This window comes from Camellia sinensis, chromosome 4 (genome assembly GCF_055761805.1).
Source record: "Camellia sinensis isolate YWXY chromosome 4, ASM5576180v1, whole genome shotgun sequence".
Lineage (NCBI taxonomy): Eukaryota > Viridiplantae > Streptophyta > Magnoliopsida > Ericales > Theaceae > Camellia > Camellia sinensis.
Window position 1 is genome coordinate 40,516,356 of NC_138964.1, and position 24,055 is coordinate 40,540,410.

At 35.8% G+C, this 24,055-nt stretch overlaps 1 protein-coding gene across 1 annotated transcript; it reads right to left on the minus strand.

Annotated features, from left to right (window-relative positions):
* Nucleotides 1-16,797: 16,797 nt before the first annotated feature.
* On the minus strand, nt 16,798-23,586 carry LOC145824579 (uncharacterized). The gene is made up of 3 exons (XM_082924659.1): nt 23,217-23,586; nt 22,169-22,491; nt 16,798-19,920 (listed from the first exon to the last, which is right to left on the minus strand). Exon 3 carries the CDS (start codon nt 19,197-19,199, stop codon nt 17,232-17,234), a length of 1,968 nt encoding a protein of 655 aa, XP_082780785.1. The 5' UTR covers nt 19,200-19,920; nt 22,169-22,491; nt 23,217-23,586; the 3' UTR covers nt 16,798-17,231.
* Nucleotides 23,587-24,055: the final 469 nt, after the last annotated feature.

The window sequence follows — 24,055 nt, forward strand, 5'->3', positions numbered from 1 at the left end:
AGAACTGAACATGAGACAACGGAGATGGCTAGAACTGATTAAAGATTATGACCTACAGATATTGTACCATCCGGGAAAGGCCAATACCGTTGCCGATGCATTGAGCCGGAAATCGATTGGAAACTTAGCCTGTTTGCTTACAGGACAGAAAGAGTTGCTTTGTGACCTTGAAAAATCTGAAATAGAAATTGTTTTGAGAGAACAAGGTGGAACCTTAGCTGCTATTTCTGCTCAACCGGCGCTGATTGAGGAGATTAAAGAGAAACAGCAACTGGATGATTTCTTGAAGAAGATCATCGAGGAAAGAGAATCCAAACAGAGACCGGGATTCAAATTTGAGAATAATGTACTGAAATTTCAAGAAAGACTGTGTGTACCAAATGATACTGAACTGAAAAGAAGAGTTCTGCAGGAAGGCCACAATTCGAAATTGTCTATCCATCCGGGGAACACGAAAATGTACCAAGATCTGAAACAGAATTTCTGGTGGCCGGGAATGAAGAAAGAAATTGCTGATTTTGTATCCAAATGTCTTCATTGCCAACAGGTCAAAGCTGAACATCAGCGACCTGCCGGATTATTGCAACCCTTACCCATACCAGAGTGGAAATGGGAGCATATCACGATGGATTTTATCGTTGGATTACCTCGCTCCAGAAAAGGTATGGATTCAATTTGGATTATTGTTGATAGACTAACCAAATCTGCTCACTTCTTACCTGTCAAGACGATTTATAATGCGGACAAATTGGCTGTTATCTATATTGATGAAATTGTTAGACTGCATGGAGTGCCCGTGTCTATTGTTTCTGACAGGGATTCGAAGTTTACATCGAGATTTTGGCAAAGCCTACAGACTGCATTGGGTACTGAATTGAGGCTGAGTAGTGCCTATCATCCTCAGACAGATGGCCAATCTGAAAGGACCATCCAAACTCTGGAGGATTTACTGAGAATGTGTGTCCTTGATTTTCAGGGAGACTGGGAAAGTCATCTACCATTAGTTGAATTCGCCTACAACAACAGCTACCATTCGAGTATAGGTATGGCGCCTTTTGAGGCATTGTATGGCAGAAAATGTAGATCTCCAATCTGCTGGGCAGAAGTTGGAGATGGGCCTTTGCTTGGACCCGAGATTGTGTATGAAACAACTGAAAAAGTGAAACTGATACAGCAAAGACTGAAAACTGCACAGAGTAGACAGAAAGGTTATGCAGATGTCAGAAGACGGGACAGAGAGTATGAAGTGGGTGATCACGTTTTTGTGAAAGTGACACCAATGAAAGGCCAGACTCGTTTTGGAGTCAAAGGCAAGTTAGCACCAAGATACGTCGGACCTTATGAGATTATTGAGAAAATTAATCCGGTGGCGTATCAAGTTGCGCTCCCTCCTGAAATGGAGCATATGCATAACGTCTTCCACATTTCTATGTTAAGAGATTATCTCCGGGATCCCTTCCATGTAATAGAGCCTACCCACGTGGTGTTGAGTGATGACTACACTTACGAGGAACGGCCTATACAGATTGTAAACAGACGAATCAAGAAACTGAGGAACAAAGAGATCCCGTTAGTGAAAGTTGACTGGCAAAACCATGGTGGCGTGTATGCCACTTGGGAAAGGGAAGATGACATGGCCAAACGATATCCTGAACTGTTTCCACTGAATCCTGTTTTCTTCCAGAATGAAGGTAACTCGAGTTTAGAGGACTAAACTCTTTATAAGGAGGGGAGACTGTAACAACCCTCGTACTGTTTACTGATTTATGACCGATTGATTACCGTTAATCACCGATTACTGTTAAACGAAACTGATAATGACTGATAACTAACTGATAATCGAACTGAATGAAATACTGAACCGACTGACTGAAATTGAAACTGAATTGACTGAGTATATGTTAGTTAATTGCATTCTATCTGTTTGATTGTCTGATTATCTGTTCATGCTTATATGTTTAAACTGCTAATTGAAGGCCTTATCGGCGGCCGAACTAGAAACCGATTGATGTTCCGTGACCCTCATAATTAATATGATTTTATGGTATAATTATCGGAAAACTGATTAGGTGTGATTAAATTAGATTAAAATAAGCCAATTGAAGAGTTGGACTTAATTACCGTTTTGCCATTGAGTGGGCCACTATCTCACACACATACTTGAGCCAAGAACAACATTTCCTCAGCCATTTTCCTTCTCATTGCCGACCAAGAGGGAAGAGAGGAGAGAGAGTGAGAGGAATTGAATTCTACCTTGGGTTTTGCTTGGAGAATTGAAGGAATTGAAGTATAGATTGCATATTTGAGCTCCTAGTCTTCTAATTCAAGCTCTAGGTAAGGATCTTATCTTCTTATTGATGCTATTGAACTAGTTCTTGCATGGTTCATGCTTCATTGTAGAACTAAGTCATGATTTGGGTCATTAATGGTGAATTGAAGCTCATTTCTTGCATGCATGGTTGAATTAATGAGTTTTGAGTTGAATTCATGGTAAATGGTTACATGCATGTCCATGTTGTAAGAGTAGACCATGTTTCCATCTTGTTTTGAAAAGAATGAGCTCATTTGAACAAGCTTTGAAGCTTTGATTTGGTTTAAATCCATGCATGTTTGCATGTTCTTCATATTTTTGAAAATGGGTTTGAATGAGGCTTTAATTGACTCACCTTTGGGGCTTGAATTCATAAATTGAGCTTTGAAACTTGTTATACATTGAATTTAATGATGTTTTCCAGAATTTGGGCCCAAGAGGTCGAGTTTGGAGTGGTAGAATGCTTGGTTTGAGCTTGGGAGACAGATCTGGAAATTCCAGATTTGGCTTCCTCGCTCGAGCGAAGGATTCCCCGCTCGAGCGAGCACCTTTGTCCAGGGCTCCGCTCGAGCGACCATCGAGCGATGATCGCGCGTAAAATTTCAGCATCCAGTACTTTTACTGTTTTGCAGACCGCTCGAGCGAAGGATTACTCGCTCGAGCGAAGCCTTTGATTCTGGACTTACGCTCGAGCGTAGAAAGTCTCGCTCGAGCGAGGCTCTTATTTTCAGCAAACTTTGCGAAATGTTTTCTAAGTGTATTTTTGCATCCTCATCCCATCCTAGGCATTCTTAGGCCTAGTTTAAGGCATCTTGATGAGGATATCATTGTAGAACACACCAAGGCAAATTAGGGATTAAGTTATGAGATTTCCCAACTGTGTAGCTTAGTGTGTGTTCAATCTGTTAACTGTGTAGGGTTGGCGACTAGGGAGACACGCTCTAGCATACTGTAGCCCAGAACTCTGTGAGTAACAATTGTGTAAAGATATGTTCAACTGATTATCTTCTGAATACTGAACTGAACTGTTTACTGAACTGGTATTATTTACTGAATGAATGTATGTCCTTTATTTCTGAACTGTACTGTGGCATCCTTAGTATCTACGGTTTACTGTTACTGTTACTGTCACAGAGATCTCTGTCGGTTTCCTTGTGGAACCACTACTGTTTACTGACTGATGGCCATCATTACTGTTCGGTCTTTTAAGACCTACTGTTACTGTTATGCTAATGGATGTACCACATATGACTGTTTACTGTACTGAGCAACTGAATTACTGATTGAAATGAACTGTTTTCATTACTGTAAGGACATTCATTCTAAACCCCTTTACGCTTTATGTTATTCACTGGGCTTTAGCTCACTGCTCATATATATATGTAGGTGTACAGGCACCAGACCGCAGCTAGAGGCGTCAGGGTTACTCCAGTTTTGTCAAGCCAGCCTTTGTGCCTCACTGCGAGGTTCCGAGCCTACTGTTAAGGCTTAGGGGTGTTTTAGAATTTCCCCCTTTTTGTACTGTTTCACTGTTTTGTATAGACCGTACTGTTTTGTACAGACGGAATGTTTATGTACTGTTCTGTGGGGTTGAGTCCCTAGTTAAATGGATGTGAATATTGTGTATACTGTTCTGTACTGTTTTTGTATAATGTATGAAAAGCCTTTTTGCATACAGACTGTCACAGCTCATTGGACACTATTTATTTACTGTATTGGCTTCCGCCAGGCCCTGTACTCTGTTTCACTGTATTACTGTTCAGCAGGCCTTCGGTAATCTCGGATTACTGGCCGGTTACGGTGCTAAACCCATAGGGCCGGGTTTGGGTCGTGACAATTGTGTTACAATGTATGTTACATTTAGTGTGTAACGTTAATCCACATACATCATGTAATAGATGACATTTGTGTATTTGTTCGGTTGTATATATGTTTGAATATGTATCGCGTCTTTGTTGTAATCAGTGTTTACATAAATTATTAGGGATTTGGGTTTGTAATTGAATGTGGATTGAATCTCATCGCTTGATGTTGAAGTTACGCTAGTTGGAGGTGATGATGGTTCAATACATGGGTTGGGTTAGAATGTTACATGTTACATTTAGGAGATTACATTATTCGTAATTCAACGATGGAGTATTGGAATGTCACATTGGGTTTGGGATGAAAAGCATATGGGAATGTCACGGTGGGTTAATTGGGATGTTACATGTTACATTTACGTTGGGTTTGAGATAAGAAGCATGTGAGAATGTCACGTTGGGTTTGGGAATGTCACATTGGGTTTAGGATGTTATATGTTACATTTATATTTTGAATTTCAAATTTCCAACCATATAGCTATGATCACTATCTATGGTAACATTTGATTCCCCATATATGGTATTGCCATTAATCAAGTTATTTTAATTTCCGAAGTATATGAGAATATCACATTGGGTTGGGATGTTAATATTACATTTACGTTTTTGAATTTTAAATTTCCAACCATATATATATGACCATAATCTATGGTGACATTGGATTTCTCATAAATGGTATTGCCATTAATTATGTTATTTTGAAATTCAAATTTCTGACTATATAGATATGATTACAATCTAGGGTAATATTGAATTTCTCATATATGGTATTGCCATTAATTAGGTTATTTTGTAATTCAAATTTTTAACCATATAGATAGAATCACAATCTATGGTAGCATTAGATTTTCCATATATGGTATTATCATTAATCAGGTTATTAATTAATTAAGATTGGGGGTAGATGTGTCTACAAGAATATCATAGGACCTATATTAGGTTATAAGTTTTTTCATAGGACCATATCTTGTATAAGTCTTTCAAATAGGACTTATAAATAATTTACCCATTCTTAAAAGGAAGAAAAGAAAAACTCTTTCGTACCTCTATATAGTAGCCTGTGATGACTTGAAAGCAAGAAGATAAATGATGATATGGTACTCCATATTACCTCCCAATCCTTATATTTATACAGAAACAAAAGTGCCTGTTTGGAAAGTAAAATTTTAGCCTATTTTAGGCTAAAATTCATAAAAAGACAAAATAGGTTAAAATAGCCAATAAAACAAAATGTCACATCCAACCTATAATCATTTCATTTTTTCTCTCACAAACATCACATTCAATTATAAAAAAATCCAATTATCTTCCCAAACATAAAAATTTTAGCCAACTAAAATAATCAAAAACTAAAATAACTTACTAAAATAACAACTTCCCAAATACCCACAAAGTATGTCAAAGGACAAAAAAGAAGGGTGTAAATTACATGATTGCATTTTGGTTTAGGAAAAAAATAAGAAGAGAGCAAATTACTTGCTTGCAATCTGATTTAGAGAAAAGGGAGAACAAATTACTTGTTCCTTACATTTAGATATACAAAGACAGTGTATCAAAGGACAAAGAAGAAAAATAAAAAGAAAACAATTTACTAGCTTGAAATCTAGTTTAGAAAACAAAAGCGAATTTAACCAGTCATATGGTGTTTAAAATTTGAGGAAATACCATTTTCCCCTCAAACTTTCACGAATTTTTCAATTTGACCCTCAGATTTCTATTAATATCAAATTTACACCCAAACTTTCTAAATTTTGATCAATTTGGCCACTATCGCCACATTTTGTCTACAATTGGACGGAATGTGTTGACGTGACACCAAAATTCATTTGGAATTTCATTTTACCCCCAAATTATACCTTAAAAATCAATTTGCCTATAGTTGCCCGGGTCTGGGCTAACCCATTTTATGTTATCAGGTTGGGACATGGGGTTGTCCCAGGTGGTTGTGGCCTTGTTGATGTGGGCTAGGGCCTTATGGTGTCTTGGGAGACTTTCTATCTTGAGCAGGTCACGCCTGCAACCATAGGGCTCGCGGCCATCATGATCTGGCTTAAAGGTCGTGCCCATGATGGGCCGCGACTGGCTGCGACCAAAACTGGGGTTTAGGTCTTTGTATAGGGGAGTGAGTGCGTTGCTCGCGCTAGGCCGCGGTGTCAAGCAGCGAGTAAGAGGGTCGCTCCCTCGGTCAGGGTGGTCGCGCTCGCAACCAAGGTGGCTGGGTGGTTGCGCCCACAGTGTTGGAGGTCGCGCTTGCGACCTACTGAGGTGGCAAGTCCGCGCCAGCCATGGTTTAGACTGAGGCCGCGATGGTTCATGTATTTAAGGTCTGTCAGTGCACTAAAAAGTCACTTTTTGAGATATTTTCTCTCTTTTCTCTCTCATGTCCTCCATAACCAAGCTCGCAAGCTCTTCTACCCTGATTTTCATCTCTTTTGAGTGATTTCCTACCTCTAGTTCTATTGATCAAAACGTAGAGGATCACAAGAGCTTTATTTTAATCTGAGCGGATCGTGTTTTCGTTTGCCGTGGATTTTTTTTGACTTTCTCCTCGTCACTTCAAGAGGTAGGGATTTCTTTGTTCTTTTTGAATACCTCGTCTATAGATAGACATGTGATAGATTTTATTGCTTAAAAAATCATATCCATTATGGATTTCTTTGAAAATCAAGAAAGGGGATCTAGGGTTTGATATTTGGGGTTGAAATTGTTAAATTGATTGTTGTTTGTTTAATTGGGGAGTAGTTTAACATGTTTGTGTTGAGAGGGAGAAAGCGTCCTAATTTAATATTATTTACTTAATGAATTAAAAAGGAGTAAATGTGAATAATGGTTGTGTTTTGTTTAATATGGATTGTGCAAATGTGTTAATAGCTAAAAGTGAAAATTAATCATGATACTAGAATTGTTTTGGATTAATCATGTTAAGTTGAGTTGGGTTATGGCTTTGATATCTATAGATTTTAGTTTATATAATGAAGAGAATGGATCTTGGATAAAGATTAGAGTATGGTAATTTGGAAAATGAGAAAATGGATTTTGAAAAGAGAATGAAATCACAACACATTCTAAATTTAGAAATGAACTTGAGGTTAGATTACGAGCATTTTATTTACTAATGTTGTTGTTGGAGTTAAGGTCTCATGAAAATTGGATCATTGTATTATGGGTATTAAGTACATGTGTTTAGAGATTTTGTCCTTAGTCATCGGTGGAGGATGACACTACTGTATTGAATAGATTATGCGTATATATTACACTTGTGTTATTTGTGCTCTTAACATGTTGTGATGGTTGGGAATGTATACTGTGCTGAGAATAAGAGGTATCATTACTCTCCAACTAGCACTTGGAGAATTGGCTGCACTTAGAATGAGAGGTACCAGAACCTTCCAGCTAGCGCCTGGAAAACCTGGCAAAGATACCATTACCTTTTAACCAGTGTCTAGTAAATTAGCATTTCGTTATAGAAAGGTGTATCATTGGCTTACCATGCTTAAGGCAAGTAGAGCAGACTATTGTTAATCATTATTGTCTCAGTGTATCTATGTATGCCATCCATTATGATGGTTATGGTTCAGGAAGGCCAGGTTACCTTATATGTTGAGCAGGTAGTTGTTGGGTGTTTGTTGTTTTCATGTTTGTGTTAGATGTTTATGTGTACATATGGGCGTATCAAATTAATTGTTGAAAGTATTCCTTTAACTTGGGCTTCAGGTCTGGAAATGTGATGAACGTATTGGAGATGAACGTAGGTTATGTATTGAGTTTGTGAATAATGTGAAGAAATCGGATTTTTGTGAACATGTTTCAAAAACAAAACGGTTGTTATGTGATTTTTGAAATGGAAAATGAGAAGAAAATGTGAACCATCTGTATTGTTGAAAGAATTAAATGATTTTGGGAAAAGTACTTATGTAAATATACTTTGATTACAAACCGTCACATTATTTATATAGTATGAGTTGAAACATTCAAGATCATATCTATAAGTTGTTATTGTTTAGATCATGTTGGAATCTCTACTGAACTTTATGTTCATCCCATGTTGCTAATTCTTTTTGAGGTGAATGTCGAGAAGTGTATCAAGATAGAAGATCTTCTTTATCTGGTGGCCACAGGCCTTTTATTTATTGGCAGAATGTCGTTGTTGTAAAAGGGTTGAACCCTTCCTTTTATATGTAATGATGTGAGCTTATGGGCAACTTATTTAATTGTATCTCTTGTTGCATTCATTATGTATTCGAAAGAGAGAAGCTTCATTTATTTATCCTTGTTAATGTTTAGAACTTCGGTATGTTAGCTCTGAAATTGTATTATAATAATGGATTTGGTAATGACATCCATGAAATAAAAAGTGGCACGTTACATTGCACCCCAAATATAAAATTAAAAAAAATAAATTTAAATATTTAATAAATAATTTTTTATCTCAATAATGAAAAAATTAATTTTTTTTTTATATTTGGGTTGCAAATTGATTTTTAAGGTATAATTTGGGGGGTAAAATAAAATTTCAAATGAGCTTTAATGCCACGTCAGTACAATCTGTCCAATGGTAGACGAAATGTGATGGCAGGGGCCAAATTGATCAAAATTTTGAAAGTTTGGGTGTAAAATTGATATTAATCGAAATCTAGGAGTCAAATTAAAAAACGTGTGAAAATTTTATGGGCAAAATGATATTTTCTCTTAAAATTTGGCAACATTTGTCCCGCACTTGACATTTTATAGAATTTAGCCCATTGACCAAAACTTTTGCACCGTACTAAGAGGTCAAGAGTTCGATACCTCCTACCTGTGTGAGGGTCCCATTCGCCTCGTAGTTGTTTTGGGTATCTCTTTCTTTCTTTGGGAGTTTATTTGTAGTTCTTTACATCATAATTGTTAATTTAAGCTACTTCAATGTTTTGAGACTAAAATGTAATTAAAAAAGGGTTAACTACACTAATGATCTTCAAAGGATACGTTATACTATATTTTAGTCTCAATTTTTAATTGTTCCATTTTTGTTCTCAAATTATGTGATTTATTACACTTTAATCTCTGACATTAATGTTATTCAAAATCAATAACACAAAAAAAGCATTCTAAATTTTTTTTATGAAACTCAACAAAGTCAAAATAACGAATAACGAAGGCTTGGTGGAATTGATGAAATAATATGGATTAAAGTTTAAAAATTAAGGGAAATGAAACTGATTAGGTTGTGACCTTATGCTCCGTTTGTTTAGGTGGTAAATATTTTTAAATGGAAAATATTTTTTACAAAAAAAAAATTTCCAAGAGAAAACATTTTCCCATATTTAGTGGTGGTGGTGAAACGTAGGTGAAGGTGGAGGTGGAGGCATGGTGGTCAGTCATTGATGGCGGTGATGGTGGCAGTAGCCGTGGCCATGGTGATGGTGATGTGGTGGTGGAGGTGAGGTAACAGTGGTAGTGTAGAGGCAATGGTAAGATTTTAGTTCGAAAAACGTTTTCTACCCTTTAAAAGTGAAAAATATTTTCTGTCCATATAGACTTATTTTCTATTGATCATAGAAAATATTTTTCATTAACTTTCGTTTTCCATTGTTTCAACTACCGAAAAATACCAAAAAAATAATTTTCAGAAAATGTTTTCCGACCAAACTCAAAAGGCTGCCTGCCATTTCTTTTGATAGGTTTGCGGGATGTTGTTTTGATGTGCCCAACCATTCATGAGATTAAGGCAAATTAGGTTTTTTAATATTTAAATAATTTTTATTAATTTTTATATTATGAAATATTTTATGAAAATTATATGTTTAATTCTTGTAAGGACAAATTATATCGATGGTCCTTATATTTTGGCCCTTATGTCATTTTGGTCTACACTTTCAATTGACACAATTTTGACCCTTAATTTTAAATTGTGTCAATTTGATCCAATGGATAATGTCGTTAATGTTTTTGACTTAAAATAATTACTGAATTGGTTGAGGTAACTCACTGAAGTTAGTAAATTATAATTTTACTTTAAAAAATATGACACATACCACTTATAATGCATATTTTTCATAAAAAAATATCCAGAGTTGTAATCAATTGAATTAAATTAAAACAAAATTATAAGTTCATAATCAAAATCGAGTCAATTGAAATTATAATAACTAAAATGACACAAAAACCAAAATATAAGAATTACTGTCACAATTTGTTCTCCTTGTAATTAAAATTCTAAGTGTTAATATTGGGATCACTTTTGGATAATGATTTTTTTAGTTGAGCTTTGAATATGAAGTTTTTATTTATTGATCCTTTAGAAAAGGAGTGTTATTTTAATTTTATTTATTTTATTTTATTTTTTTTATGTATCATTACTCAAGGAATAAAATTCTTTTCCTGGCCTCTTGATAAAGAATATTTTTCTCAATTTTTACAATTGAAGACTTTTGGACAGAGATTGTTTGGCTGGGACTTGATAAAAAATGAATTTCTTGGGGCTTGTTTCACATTCAAATCAAATTTTGAGCGCTCAAAATAAAAAATTGTTTGGTTTTATAATTTTTCAAAATTATTAATTTTTCTATCTCCTCTCTCCTTCTCTCACATCATACATATCAATTAATTATTTTTTTCTCTCTCTCCTCTATCCCATCATATATATCAATTAATCATTTTTTCTCTTATACCCATCTATTCATCTACAAAAAAAAAAAAAAAAAAAAAAATACAAATCATCCCAAATTACAAAACTTTCTATCTATACTATTATTAAGTAAAGATCTGAGTTGGTGTACTGAAGCATGGCTCTCCTCATGCCATGTGACAGTATTTTTCATTTTAAAAAAATTACACAAAGAGGTGAGTAAGATTTGAACCCATGATCATCATGAGCTTAAGACGAGAGAACTTATACCACTTAAACTAAGTACATATAATAACATTAATTTCATTATTATTTTCTTTTATTATTACTTATTTGAATTGCACACGCAATGCGTGCCACCGTCTAATTTTTAAAATATACGACCAAATAAATTTTAAAAAGTCTTTTAAAATACATATTTTTTAAAATTGATTTTAAAACCAAACCAAAGCAAACGGATCCTTTTAGTCTTTTGGGTGAGGAAAGTATTTTTTTTTGTTGGATCTTTTAAAAATGACAATTTTTTTTTTTTTTTTTCAATTATTATGCGATACAGGGACTAAAGCCATTGTTTGAATGGCCTACTACGACATGAGTTGGCCGGGTGTTTGACCGTCATGACCAGACTGACTAGTTGTAGGCCAATTACTTTCAATATGTGGAACCAAAGTATATCAATATCAAAGGACCAAAAGGAAGAGAATAAATTACTTGCTTACGCTTTGGTTTATAAAAAAAAAAATGATAGAACAAACTACTTGCTTGCAGTCATGGATCTAAAATTTTGATCCACATCTTATAATTTTACGACCTTACGATTCATTTACGTACAATTGATCTAGACCATGTAAAAAACTTCTTATAGGTAGGATCTTTCGATCCTGATAATGTGATCTTATAGGATCATGAAATTTCGATCCGAATACGATCCTATTTATGAGTCTTATTTTGTATTGTAAGACATTTTATTATAAATTTTATATTTGTTGTCTAAATACCAATTTATGTGGTCAAAATAAATAATCAAAATCAAGTAGCATTAAATCAAATAGACTAAGAAAAATAAATTAAGAAATAAACATTTAAATATTGTAATAATTTAAGAAAACTAATTAGTCTGAAAAATAAATTTAGCTTTAGCCTAAGGAGGGTAAGATGATTGCAACTTTACTCCAATTTTTGGAGAGATTATTTTTGTGACTCGAATCTGTTCCACTAGAGATGGTAACGACAAATCTTATCATTCGATTAAGCCACTCTTTTGAGTTCTTAATCTATTTTCATATCCAATTTTGTTAAATATTTTTTCTTCACTTCTGATATGCATTATTGTAGATTGTAAAGTATTTTATTATAGAATTCTTATTATTCACCTTCTTGTTTAATGAAATACAAAACTTTTACCATCGAGTTTCTATAATATTATATGTACATTTTATACGGAATATTATATTTTTCATAATATCTTCACTTCTTTTTAATAGAATATAAGCTCATTTTGCATATACTTCTTAAAAAATGTTTATTTAAATTAAATTATTGCTTAATTTGTCTTTTTTCGGTAGGATCTTACTATTCTCGATTTGATTCTACAATCAGATCCTGTAAACACCTCCAACGATCCAACATAGAATCTCGATTTTAACAACCTTTCTTGTAGTCTAATTTAGAGAAAGGGAGAACAAATTACTTGCTAGTTCATTACATTCAAATTTACAAACAAAGTGCATTAAAAAATAAAAATAAAAAAATAAAAATTATACAATTTACTAGATTGGAAAGAAAACAAAACAGAATCTAACAATATCCGAATCTAACAAAACAAAATTTAACAATGCCATGGTGCTTAAATTTGAATTTGGAGTGATTGTTGTGCTTCATGCACAGCGTCATTGTTGTAGGATCAATGGGGTTTATTATGGGCCCTATTTTAATATTTGAATTGTTCACTTTTTTAGAATATATTTGTAAAAAATCAAATTAATCGGATATCGATAACTTTGTCATCTAATTACATTTGTATTTTAAAAAATGAATGGTTAATGTGATTTTGTGTGTAAAACTGAATACAAATGTAATTAGATGAAATGACTATCAATATCCGATTAATTTAATTTTTTTCAAGTATATTCTACTCAATATACTCTAAAAATTGAATAATTCATGTTATCAAAATAAGGCCGGAAGTAAGTCCAATTAGCCGCACAACGATGACTGTTGTGCTTTATGCACAGCAGCTACCCATCTTCCTTAAAATTTGGCAACACTTGTCTTTTTGTTAACGTTTAACATAATTAATCCATTGGTGAGCTCTTAAACTGTACTAAGAGTTTAAAAGTTCGACTCTTTCCATTTGCACGAGGGTCATATTATCCTTGTAATCATTTTTTTTTTTTTTTTTGATCAGCAAAAGAACCTTTATAGATGCAAAAACCAAGCAAGAAGGGAGATAACATCAACAAAGGGGGGAGGAAGAGGAGTTTGGCGAGGAGCCAAACCCAAGAAAAAGAAGAAAAACAAAGTTGCTAACAGCAAAAACAGACCAGCAGAGCAGAAGCAAACCGACAGCAAAAACAAAAGCAGAAAACCAGCCCGCTGCAATTGATACCGGGCAGAACCAGAATTCACCATTGCAGATCTTCACCCAGCAATTCACCACAAACCAATGCAAGAGCAACCAAGAAGCAATCCCAAAACCAGCAGATTTGAACCAGCAATCATCACGAACCCATTCAAAGGGCCAACCTGATCTGATGCAGGTTGGCCACAATGTCATAGACTGAATAGTTCACCACCGCATGACATTTGATCCACAAGGCTATCTTCACCTTAATTTTCTCGCACAATTCTTGAATGTTGGGGAGAGCACCCTTGAACACACAGTCATTCCTCAGCTTCCAGACAGACCATAACACAACAGCAGGGATAATCTGCCACGCTTTGAGTATCCAGCCTTTGAACCTACCTCCAGCCCACCAATGTAGCAGGTCTACTACTGATCCTGGTGTGGCCCAAACCTGATCCCACCAGTCAACCATAGTAGACCAACACTTCCACACTAGAGGGCATAACAGCAGAACATGATCAACAGTTTCCACCTCAGTTTTACAGAGAACACAGAGAATGTTAGCATTCGTGCCAATAGCCCCTATTCTTTGAAGGAAGGAAGTAGTTTTTACCCTGCCACGCCAAGCTAACCAACAAAGGAACTGCATTTTTGGAGGAGCAAAGCTTACCCACACCCCCGGAGGAACACCCATACCAAGGCCTCTAGCTGCGGCCCTCCACCTCCACACGGATGCAACTGTAAATTGCCCTGATTTCTCTGCTGCCCAGGAGCAGGAATCCTCAATATCAGATCTCAGAGAAGGGGATTGAACCAACGACCCTAGCAGCCTCTGAACCTCCTCCTCTTCCCAAGCTAATAAATTCCTTCTAAACTGAAGCTGCCACCCCCCTAGGGTGCTCTTCTTAGCACTAATTTGCTGCAGAGACTCCTCCTTCTCTGTTGATAAACTAAATAATCTGGGGAATTCAGCTTTCAAGGCTCTACTACCCAACCAAGTGTCATGCCAGAAGTTGATTCTCCTCCCATTGCCAATGATAATTTTGACCTGATCAGAAAAAAAGGCACCCAGCTGCTGGTTGACTACAGGAAGCTGTGAGATGTCCTTCCACACAATTGAAGTTCTACCTGATTGATTTACCAGGGGGGTCTAACCCCCTCCGATCCTACCATACCTAGAGCACACCACGGATTTCCACAGAGCCTTGTCTTCCCTACCGAACCTCCACCACCATTTCAAGAGGAGGCACTCATTTACCTCTCCTAAATCCCTCACTCCCAAGCCTCCTTGACTCTTGCACTTGGTAACCTCTTTCCACTTCACTAGGTGCACTTTTCTGCTGGTTGCAGATCCCCCCCACAGAAAATTGGCCTGCAGTTTAGAGATAATCTTTACAACCCCTCTAGGCATTTTGAAAAGAGACAGGAAATAGATCGGCAAATTGGATAGGGCTGATTTAATCAGAGTTAATCTACCGGCAAAGGATAATAATTTTCTCTTCCAAGATGAAAGTTTCTTATGAAATTTAGCCACAACTGGGGCCCAAGTGCTCTTCCTGCTGGGATTGGACCCTAAAGGCAAGCCTAGGAAATTAAATGGCAGCTTCTTAGAAAAGCAATTCAGGATCTTAGCAAACTCCATGGATTGGTCAACCTGGTAGCCCACCCCACACACCACACTCTTGTGATAGTTGATCTTTAAACCAGATATCACCTCAAAGCACCTCAACACCCTCTTTATGTTCAAAATTTCATCCTTACCACCTTCACAAAAAATAATAGTGTCGTCTGCGAATTGCAAGTGTGAAATACCCAACTGATCAGAGCCTACGACAGCACCTTTAAACAAGCCCTTCTCTGCTGCCCTTTTGAATAACAGATTGAGACCTTCAGCTGCCACGATGAACAAAAAAGGGGCTAAAGGGTCCCCTTGCCTTAAACCCTTCTGAGGTTGGAATTCCTCAGTAGGTGAGCCATTGACCAATATAGACACCTTAGCTGTTGAAATACAAGTTTTCATCCACCTAATCCATCTTGCACCAAAGCCGAAGTTGCCCAACATTGACAATAAGAACTCCCAAGTTAAGGAGTCATAAGCTTTCTCAAAATCTAACTTCAGTATAATGCCTTTCTTCTTAGCACTTCTCCACCCATCTACAACTTCATTGGCTATCAATACACCATCAACAATATGTCTACCACTAAGAAAAGCTGACTGCACCTCGCTGATCACAGTTGGGAGCACCTACTTTAATCTACTAGATAGAACCTTGGCCAAGATCTTGTAAATAGAGCTAACCAAGCTAATAGGCCTATAATCTCCCAAACCTACAGGACTATCCTTCTTAGGAATGAGCACAATGAAAGAACTATTAATCCCGCTTGATAATTTTGCATTTGAGTGGAATTCCTGAAAGAATTGAATTATTTCACTTTTCATAGTAGACCAACACCTCTGAATGCATGCGAGATTAAATCCATCTGGCCCAGGGGCCTTGTTCCCGTTACAATCTTTAATAGCTGCCCAAATCTCATCCTCAGAGAATAATGCTTCCAGATTAGCTGCAGCCTCGGAGCTTATTACATCAAAAGGACCTGATAACTTCGGCCTAACAACCCAATCCTCTGAAAACTGATGCCTAAAGTGCCTGGTCACAGCTTGTTTGATTAGAATAGGGTCCTCAAGATTCACCCCTTCCACACAGACTGAGTCTAACAAATTCTTTCTTTGTCTCCTGCTGGCCATGATATGGAAAAATCTGGTGTTTTTATCGCCATTTCGAGCCCAAAGCATTCTGGACTTTTGGTGCCATAGACTCTCCTTATTTCTACTAAGATTCCATACCAAACTTCTAGCTTCTCTACTACTTCGAAGCTCTTCATCGGTCAAAGGCCTGGTTTCTGCCTTCAAGTCCTATTCATGCAATTCCTCTTCGGCTACTTTTAATTGAGAGTCTATGTTACCAAACACCCCCTTGTTCCACACCTTTAAATGAGATCTTAAGATTCTTAGTTTACTCAGAAGTTTAAACCCTGCCCAACCTGAAACATGACTGTTCCCCCAGATTTGTTGAACTTCAGGCAAGAAGGAAGGATGTGACAACCAGGGATTTAAGAACCTGAAAGGTTTAGGCCCCCAGTCCCTATCATCCTCCTTCAGCAAAATTGGGCAGTGATCTGAAATGGTTCTAGGGAGGCCCCACTGTTTGAAGGAAAACTTCTCCAGCCATCTTGAATCCATCAGAAATCTGTCTATCCTACTCCATCTTTTACCATCTAGAGCATTACACCAAGTAAACTGTCTACCTAGCATAGGCAGATCAGAGAATTCCAATTTGTCTATAAACTCATTAAAATCTTTCATTCCTCTCTCTCTTCTTGAACACCCTGACCTCTCACTCATGAACCTGATCTCATTAAAGTCCCCACCCACACACCATGGGTTTGAAAAATGAGGGTACACACCCACCAGAGCATCCCATAATTGACTCCTTCTCCGGACCTCATTAGGGGTATAAATATTAACTACAACACAGTCAAAAGAAAAACAAGTTGTACCTGATATTAGGATGAAATTCCTACTGCAACAGCAATCTTTAAGCTGGAAGACATCTGGTCTCCAAATGCACAAAAGACCACCAGCACTGCCTTCTGGATCCACCCCCAAAAAATCCATCTCCTCATATGGCCAAATGGTTTTCACAAAAAATTCATCCACAGTACTTCTTTTAGTTTCTTGCAGTAGCAAGACATCTACCTTCCTGTCCTTCACCAAATTTCTGATTTTTCCCCTTTTTTCTGGCCTTCTCAGCCCTCTCACATTCCAAGATAAAATCTTCATAATAACACATGCATGTCGCACCCAATTCCCCCAATGTTAGACTGCTAACTTCTGCTTGCCCTTTCAGCACCTGCTGCTCTTTCCACATCCTTCTCTTCTAGTTCCACTAACTTGCTCACAACCTCATCTTCTTGGCCATGGAACTGCAGCCCCAGTATACTTCCTACCTTCAGAGTTTTCTTAGCCTCTTCTACCAAATTTCTCCTTGTAATTCGCGCAGCATTCTGGGATGAAGATGATAAAGATGAAGCCACGACTGCTGCAGAATTTCTGAAGAGAGCACCTCTTGAAAATCCCATACTTCGGACCACACCTTTCTGTCTGCTAATACTGCCAACTACACGGCTGCCACTCTTTGCAATGGGGCCTTTCTTCCAAGGATGGTGGGCTTTGTGTGTTGTAACATTCATCCCTTTACTGCTGCCATCAACCCTCTTACCCAATTTCGTTTGAATGGATTGAATCAGATTGGGCCTAAGACTGAATTGGTCCATACTATCACCCAAGTTTGGGCCCACTTGATTATTTGATCCACAGAGCTGGGGTCCAATCTGCCCTCCCTTAAGAAAGACCTCCAGATTAATGTGAGGTCTGTCCCCTTCTGGACCATGGACGTCTTTTGTTGGCCCATAAGTGCCTGTATCCCCATTAATATTTTGAATCTCATTCATCATTACCACCTTTGTGTTGACTTGCTGAATTAGACTGCCCTCGTTGGAAAGTGCACCTAAATTGCCATTCCCCATGCATCCCTGAGTTGCACCTGCTGCTATTGCATGCTTACCATCATTTCCCCTGCCTAACCCCTCTAATCTGGCTGGCATTGTCTCCATCACCCTGCTTAATCCATCCGAGCCTCCCTCCATACCTTCCACCCTTCCTAGAGAAGCTTGCTTAGTATTTCTTCTACACCCACCATTACCAGACAGTTGGTCATCCTCTTCTCTGTCGCTGGTATGAATCTGAATATGGTTCTTGCTCGTGCTAATGCTATTGTTTTGACATAAACACCATGGAATTTCCTCACAAACTCTCATCGGAAATAGCTTACCTCTGCATTCTAGATAAACGGTTGTGTTGATCAACTCCATGCACCTCGTGAACACTCGAACTCTTCCTTGATGGAAGGTGCTAGGATTAATTATATCTTCCTGAAATTGAACCACCGAACCCCAATGGCTAGCTACACTGCGAAAGGTTGTGACACTCCAAAGGTTAATTGGTATGCCAAAGCAGTGTAACCATACACACCTCTCCTGCTCTACAAATTGACCCTCCTCCCATTCTGCAACTGAGTCGCACCACTTCTGACCCCAGTCGTCCAACTGAGCCTTCCCTTCCTTCTTATGCTGGACGGAGCTAAATGTTAGGAGCACTAAGTTACCTCCACATTCCCTAGCAACCACATCTATCAACCCTTTGATACACAACTCTGATCTGAAATCCTTAAAAGCTAGAAAACTGCTCAATTTCACAACTAGACTTTCATACAGCCATCCATTACCTTCCTCCTTGGCCTTGATTACCACCTTATCCTTGTCAGTTGAGCCAGCACTAACCAACGCTTCTGCATAAGTCTTCTTGCCACCGTGATGTGTCCCCTGTTGCGAATACGTCCTCTGCAGAATCCTCGAACCATCTTCACCTCTGTATGGGCCCCTTTGCTCCATTGGACCGAGAGTTTGGGGTTTTTGGTACTCTGCCCTTTTAACCGTTAATGCCTTGTTATCACACCACAGTCCATCGGCTTTCTGGATCGCCATATCTACCGCCACTTCACAGTCGTATCTGACGAACCCAAATCGAGATCTAGTTGCTTTCCTTCTCTTCCCTGGGATGAACACATCCTTAACTATGCCGAACTTGCAGAATAGGCTAAACAACCCTTTGGGGTCCATGGATTCAGGAATGTTATCCACAAAAATAGTGACCAGCCCTCCCTCCTTGCCAGATCGTCTCTGCCATCCTACCTTTTTCCTATGAATCACTGGATTCCAACCACCTCTTTCCATTTTTTGCGTTTAATTAGGTTGAGACTTTAAAGAACAACTGTTAATCGAGATCTAGTTCTCCCGACAGCAATTTTAGTATCCAGGAGTGATCGATTCCCCTTTGAGACTTATGGTTTCACTTATCCTAATTCTACCCAGCACCAGTTGTAGTTAAACGAACTAGTTTGATTTCGTTTGTGTCTGTCTGCTCATAATGTGTGTTTACATCATTTTATCCTTGTAATCATTTGGGGTATCTCTCTCCTTCTTCGACAATTTATTTGTAGTTATCTATGCTATGATTGTTGATTACTACATCAATGTATTGAGATACATTGTAATTTTTTTTACAGCAATGCTACAGACCCCCAGTGGGAGTGACCCCTCCAATGCCACGTGTCGGCCTGGGGTTGGCTGAAAACTAAAAAAAAAAAAACTGTTTTTTTCACCAATGGGAAGGGACCCCAGCACCCCCACTGGGGGTCCGAAGCTTTATTCTTTTTTTTAAAGGATAATTATACTGATACTCCTCAAAGCATACATTACGTTACATTTTAAATCTCAATATTTTAATTGTTTTATTTCAAGTCGCAAAGTATACGATCCGTTACACCGTATTCAAAATGAGTTAAAAAAAAAAATTTTATAAAATTTTACATGAAATTACAACAAAATTAAAATGATCAATAATGAGGAGCCTAATAGGTTTGACTTGGTGCCTCCAATCCCCGTCGATGCTCGACTTTAGAAAGAAAAAAAAAAATTATATTAATTTGATGTGTCTAAATAAAATAATAACATTAGGCTGTTTTACAATACACTTTTTTTTCATTTTTCTTTTTTTTGGGAATATATATATCATATGTAAGTTATGTCATCTATATCATAAATATTATAATTAAATCACTTTTATACTCAAAATTAAAAATAATATAATGGATCATGATCAAATATCACTTATGACATAACTAAGCCTTTTTTGGTCATAAGTAAAATAATAATTACAATAAGTTATAACACTATAACAATTTAAGGTTCTAAAAACCAAAATTTAGAGATAAAATCACTTTTTAGATACGTAATTTTTTTTTTTTTTGTCAAAAATAGCATTATTGCATTTTTAAACACAAAATTGGACATTTAGTGATAAATTATAATCTTTTTGGGGACCAAAATTGTATCTAAGAAAATATATCTTTTTGTGACCAAGTTATTGTCCCTAAAAATGCATCTATCAGTGACAATATTAAAATTTTATTGCTAAAAGTTTTTTTTTTAAAACTTTTTGAATTGACCTTTTAGCGACTATTCTCGTGAAAACACAATTGATTCCTAATTATATTTTTTTTTTTTTTTGCAACAAAATTTTTATATTTTGGGACAAAAATTTGGTTTTTAAAACCCCTATTTGTTGTAGTATAACAAACTTTACAACATCACTAAGGGTCATAACCAAAGACTAATTAAGACATAATCAAATATACCTCTTTAGGCATAATTAAAATAAAAGAGATATTGACCAATAAGTCTCATATTTTGAATTTGTGATCTATATAATCCCATATTTTTTCTTATGATCCAGTTAGTCATTTTAGATGTGTAATGGCTTGTTTGTTCGCTACAATGGAGTGTCACATTTGGAAAAAGTAGATTAATGAGTTTTTAATTTTTTTTGGAGTATTACACCATACTTGTTACGTTGTCACATTTGAAAAAAATACACGAACAAATTTTTAATTTTTTTGGAGTATCACATATAGTTTTTTTAGAGTGTTACATCATATCCGTCACGTTAAAATATCACATGTTACATTTGGAAAAAGTACACTAAAGAGTTTTAGTTTTTTTGGAATATCACACCATACCCGCCACATCGTCATATTTGAAAAAAAAATTACACTATGGAGTTTTTAATTGTCGTATCATACCTGCCACATCGTCACATTTAGGAAAAGTACACTAAAATATTTTTAGTTTTTTTTTTTAGTGTCACATCATACCCATCACATCGTCACATTTGAAAAAAAGTGCACTAAGAAGTTTTTAGTTGTCACATCATACCCGCCAACATCGTCACATTTAGGAAAAGTACATTAAGAAATTTTTAATTTTTTTGGAACGCCACATCATACTCACCACGTTAGAGTGTCAAATGTTACATTTGATAAAAATACACTAAAGAGTTTGTGTTTTTAGGGTGTTGCATGTCACATTTAGAAAAAGTACATTAAGGAGTTTTTAATTTTTTTAGAGTATTACATTATACCCGTCATTTTGGAGTGTCACATCATATATGTCACATTAATAAAAGGGTATAGTTGTCTATCAAAACACTACCAAAATCGAAAATAGAATCAATCGAAACGAAACTCTCCACTAATAGGACTCAACAGATCAATAGAAAAAATTTGAGACTAATTGGAGTACTTGTTTGTGAGAGAGCATCTCCAATGGAGACGCCAAAGGAGCTACCAAAGCTATAATTTGGCAAGTGTGAAAAAAAGAAATGACCTACTATCCCTCTTGCCAAATATAACAAATACCATTTTTGTTGTCAAATTTGACAGGAGGTTTGGCATTTGTGAAACATGACATATCATCAAAGATTAGTAGATTTTTTACTCCAAATCAGTTGATCCTCTCCCTGAAAAACCTCCCAAAATGTTTGAAGTTTTTTTTTCTTACTACAAAGTTCACCATTTTTAAAAAGAAAAACAGATTTTGTTTATTCATTTATGTTCAATTTATTTATTTATTTTTCTGAAAATAAATTTCACCAATTTTTGCATTTTCTAAACACAAATGTATCGGCGATTTCAGAATGATCACTCAAGAACTAGTTTCATAAATTTCACAAATTTTAGTTAAGAACAAATCACAAATCTCATAATGAATTTAGAACAAATCAACTCAAATTTCCGTCAAGAACAAATCAACCCATATTTCACAAATTTATGTAAATTTCTGAAACGAATTTAGAAGATAAATACCTCCAAACCAACATCATCTCGACCGCATTCAGACGCTGATAATCATGTTGGACCTTCGAAAACCACCCAAAATCGGAATAATGATTTTGGGAGCACCGAGATAAAGGGTATTGCAGGCCACAAAGGAGATGGTGAGGTCAATCAATACCATGAATCAGAGCAATCACTTTACCAGGAAAACATGGAGGAAATCCGAAACAGTTGGGTTCGGTTCAGAATGACATGCTAAGAAGAAAGGGATGATGGAGAGAGAGAGAGAGAGCTGGGTTTGATGAAAACGAAGATGAGAAAGAGAAAAAAGAGAAGCTGCCTTCAGAAAGCTGCTGAAAATTCCAAAAAATAGATCTCAGCCATTGGATTGTGAAAATATTATAGTGTCTTGGAATAATGGATGATAGGTTATTGATAAATGAATGGCAGGTAACGAATGAATGAGGCGTTTGGAATGATCTGGAATGGAAATTAAATTTTTGTTTTTTTTTTTATTATATAGTGGTATGTGAATTGTGAGATGAGTTATATTTACATTGTTTTTTTTTTTTTGATTTTTTATATTTCTCTAGTGGGTTAGGATGTAAATATATATGTTTTTAATTTTTATTTTTTAAATGTTATAAAAGACAAAAAATAAATAATAAAAAAAAATTATTAAAAAATCTATAGCCAAGCAACACTTACAAAATTAGATGGAAAGTTAGTTGAAATTTGTCAAACTAGTATGTGAACATTAGAACAATATTGTTATAATTTGACAATTTACTACCATTTATTGTCAAATTATAACAATAGCAATGCTATTATAGTATTTGCTATTGAAAATGCTTTGAAATGAGATTTATTGATAAAATCTAAATATTCCAAAATAAAACAACAAGTGATTATAATTAAATTGTAATTAAAATTACAATTCATTATAATCAAGTTATAACTAATACTAAAATAAAAAATAACTAAAAACTATAAAAGTCATAACTAGGCATGTATTATAGAATTTTCCCAACTAATACCCACATACACTTGTGATTCTATATAATTTCTAGGAAATTACCTGGCATCGATGAACCCCAATCCAAGTACTGTAACTTGTGATTCTATGTAATTTAAAGGGTATTGCAGGCCACAAAGGAGATGGTGAGGTCAATCAATACCATGAATCAGAGCAATCACTTTACCAGGAAAACATGGAGAAAAACCAAAACAGTTAGGTTCGGTTCAGAATGACGTGGCGAAGAAGAGAGAGAGAGAACTGGGTTTGACAAAAATGAAGATGAGATTGAGAAAAGAGAGAAGTTGAGTTGAGAAAGCAGCTGAAAATTCCAAAGGATAGATCTCAGCCATTTGGATTGTGAAAACATCAACTGTTTTTATAGTGTCTTGGAATAATGGATGAGCACAACGGCCCTTTTTTTTTTCCGTAAAAAAACATTTTGGATTGTAATTTAGAGTAATGGTTGGTTATTGATAAATGAATGGTAGGTAAATAATGAATGAGGTCTAGAATGGAAATTAAATTTTTATTTTTTATTTTATTTTATAGTGGTATTTGAATGGTGGGATGAATTATATTTATATTTTTTTTTCAATTTTTAATTTTTTTTAAATTTTTATATTTGTCTAGTGGATTAGAATATAAATCTATAAATTTTTTTTTCAATTTTTTTTTTTAAATGTCATAAAAGACAAAAAATAAATAATAAAAAAATTACTAAAAAACCTATAGTCAAACAACACTTACAAAATTGGAGGTTGAGATTTGCTATTGGAACAACATTGCTATAATTTGACTATTTACTAGTATTCATTGTCAAATTATAGCAATCACAATGCTATTATAGCATTTGCCATTGGAGATGCTCTGAAATAAGATTTATTGATAAATATTCCAAA

Coding starts and splice junctions, on each gene's coding strand:
- LOC145824579 (XM_082924659.1), bottom strand. CDS start 19,199: ATGGAAAGAGGTGGTTGGAATCCAGTGATTCATAGGAAAAAGGTAGGA.